The 2,380-nt window shown below is 37.4% G+C and overlaps 1 protein-coding gene across 1 annotated transcript; it reads left to right on the top strand.

Annotated features, from left to right (window-relative positions):
- Positions 1–983: 983 nt before the first annotated feature.
- LOC135150447 (uncharacterized) lies at positions 984–2,123 on the top strand. The gene has a single exon (XM_064086750.1). The coding sequence runs from the start codon at positions 984–986 to the stop codon at positions 2,121–2,123; it is 1,140 nt and encodes a 379-aa protein (XP_063942820.1).
- The last annotated feature ends 257 nt before the right edge of the window (positions 2,124–2,380 follow it).

Here is a 2,380-nt window from a genome sequence, read left to right as displayed (position 1 = left end):
GGAGTTCTATTTTGTATATGGATTTAAAATATTAGAAAGACTTTTATTATAGAAATAGGATCAGATTTTATTATTAGAGGCTTATTTTTAGTTACATTAGTTACTTATGCTACTTTTAGAGAGGGTTAGGTTTTTTTCATCTCTTCATACTTTGTTCTAAGCATTGTTTTCTCCATTAATATAAGTTTGAGGTATTCCTTTTCATCTCTGTTTTTACTTGTTAATGTTTTATATGGCTCTCTTCATTATTTTCGTTGCTTTTACTTCTGCTACTATGTGTGAGTAGTTTCATTCTAGGATGGAAGGGGAGCCATGTTTGCACCATTATAATGCTTTATTTTCATTAATGTTTTAATGGGTAATGTGTAATTCTAGTCTATATGTCTTGATGTTTGATCTGTGTAATTGGCCAATATCATAGATTGATTGTATGCAAATAGGAGTACAAGATCGGGAGATGTACTTACTAGAGGCACACATAAGATTAGTGGGACTGAAATCGAGTGCGAGAGCATCAATGGATTCCTGAGAGTGTTAATGCTTGAGAGAGATTAACAATTGCTCTAATTACATGACTTGTTGAATTATTATATGAATGGCTATTTTGGTGTAAGCATGGTGAACCTGAATTGTCCTAGTCTTTAGTTAATTGATATAAATCATCTTTATATTGCATTATTTAGTTAGTAAAAAAAATATTAAATATTTGTTTGTCTTGCGAAACAATTTGCAATAGTCAGATTAAGATTCTTGAAATTTGTCTCCCTGTGGATTGGACCCGTACTTGCTAGTATTCGTTTACAACAGGCACCGTGCACTTGCGGTAGATATTATTTTACAAATCAAGTTTTTGGCGCCGCTGCCGGGGAGGCGCTAGTTTTCTATAGATTGTAGTTTGATTATTTAGATTGTTTCCTTTGTCTCATTGGTGCTTTAGTTCCAATTGAGGCTGTTGTTTTACTGTTTTCCTTGTTTAGTTGTTCATGCCCAGGTCTACAGGAGACGCAGAATCAACTCCTCTTGATCCTGATTTTGACACTACTTTACAACAATACCTTGATCGACGAAAGAAAGGGAAACAACAGTCAAAGATTAAAATGGGTGATCTTCCTATTAAATCTTTGAAGAATTATTCGCAGCCCTCTCCGAGTGGTGTGCCTACTGGCATTGCTATGCCAAATATTCAAGCAGCAAACTTTGAGATGAAACCGGCGTTGCTCACTATGATCCAACAGAATCAGTTTGCTGGTCTTCCAACTGAAGATCCTACACTTCACTTGCAAAGGTTTCAACAGCTCTGCTCTACCATCAAGTTTCAGGGAGTCACTGCAGATCAAGTGAAAGTTATGTTGTTCGGGTTTTCTGTTCGTGATAAAGCTCAGAAGTGGTTGAATGATATCAATGTGACCGAGTGGGATGCAATTGCTCAAGCCTTTCTCACTGAGTATTTCCCTCCCAACAAAACTAATGATTTGGTTGACAAGTTGACCACTTTCAAACAAGAATATGATGAAACTCTTAAGGATGCATGGGACAGATTCAAAGATATTCAACGCTCGTGTCCTCATCATGGTCTTGAGAAGTGGTTTTTTCTCAAGTGCTTCTATTATGGTCTTGACTCCGAGACGAAGAGCACGGTAGATAATGCTGCAGGTGGTGTTTTTCAAGACAAAGGAGTTGATGATGGTTATGTTTTTCTTGCAAATCTAGCTGCAAATCACTTCAATAACCCCAGAGCACCTAAGAAAGGGGGTAAACTTGAAGTTGATGCTTATTCTCCTTTATCATCTCAACTCGCAACATTGACACAAGAGATTCACTCGTTGAAAACTTCACAAGCCCCTAATACTCAACCTATGAGTATTAATGCACTATCTTCTATGGCTCCTATGAATAATCAGGTTTGTGAAGTATGTGGTATTCAAGGACACCTTGGTAATGATTGTCTGTACAATGTTCAGAATGCACAGAATTTTCAGATGGAGCAGGCAAATGCTTTTCGGCAGAGGCAGCAATATAGTCCGTACTCCAACACTTACAATCCGGGGTGGAGAGATCATCCTAATTTCTCCTACAGGAATAACAATGGTCAAAATCCTGAAAAATGCCTTCTTCAGGTTTAGCATCAAATTTTCCCAGATGCTCTTCCTTTAGAACATAGCATTTTGCACCAAACACATGAAAGTAGCTCAGTGATGGTTTTCTGTTGGCCATTACTTCATAAGGAGTCTTGTCTAAATCTTTGTTAATCAGAGTACGATTTTAAGTGTAGCAAGCAGTATTCACAGCTTCAGCCCAGAAATAGGTTGGAAGTCTTGATTGACTAATCATTGTCCTTGCTGCTTCAATTTAGGTTCTGTTCTTCCTTTCTACGACACCA

This window comes from Daucus carota, chromosome 2 (genome assembly GCF_001625215.2).
Source record: "Daucus carota subsp. sativus chromosome 2, DH1 v3.0, whole genome shotgun sequence".
Lineage (NCBI taxonomy): Eukaryota > Viridiplantae > Streptophyta > Magnoliopsida > Apiales > Apiaceae > Daucus > Daucus carota.
The sequence above is the reverse complement of the archived record's forward strand: the minus strand, read 5'-3'. Positions and strand labels throughout refer to the sequence as shown.

Bases quoted from the DNA above. Each gene is read 5' to 3' on its own strand.
- LOC135150447 (XM_064086750.1), top strand. From the start codon at position 984: ATGCCCAGGTCTACAGGAGACGCAGAATCAACTCCTCTTGATCCTGAT.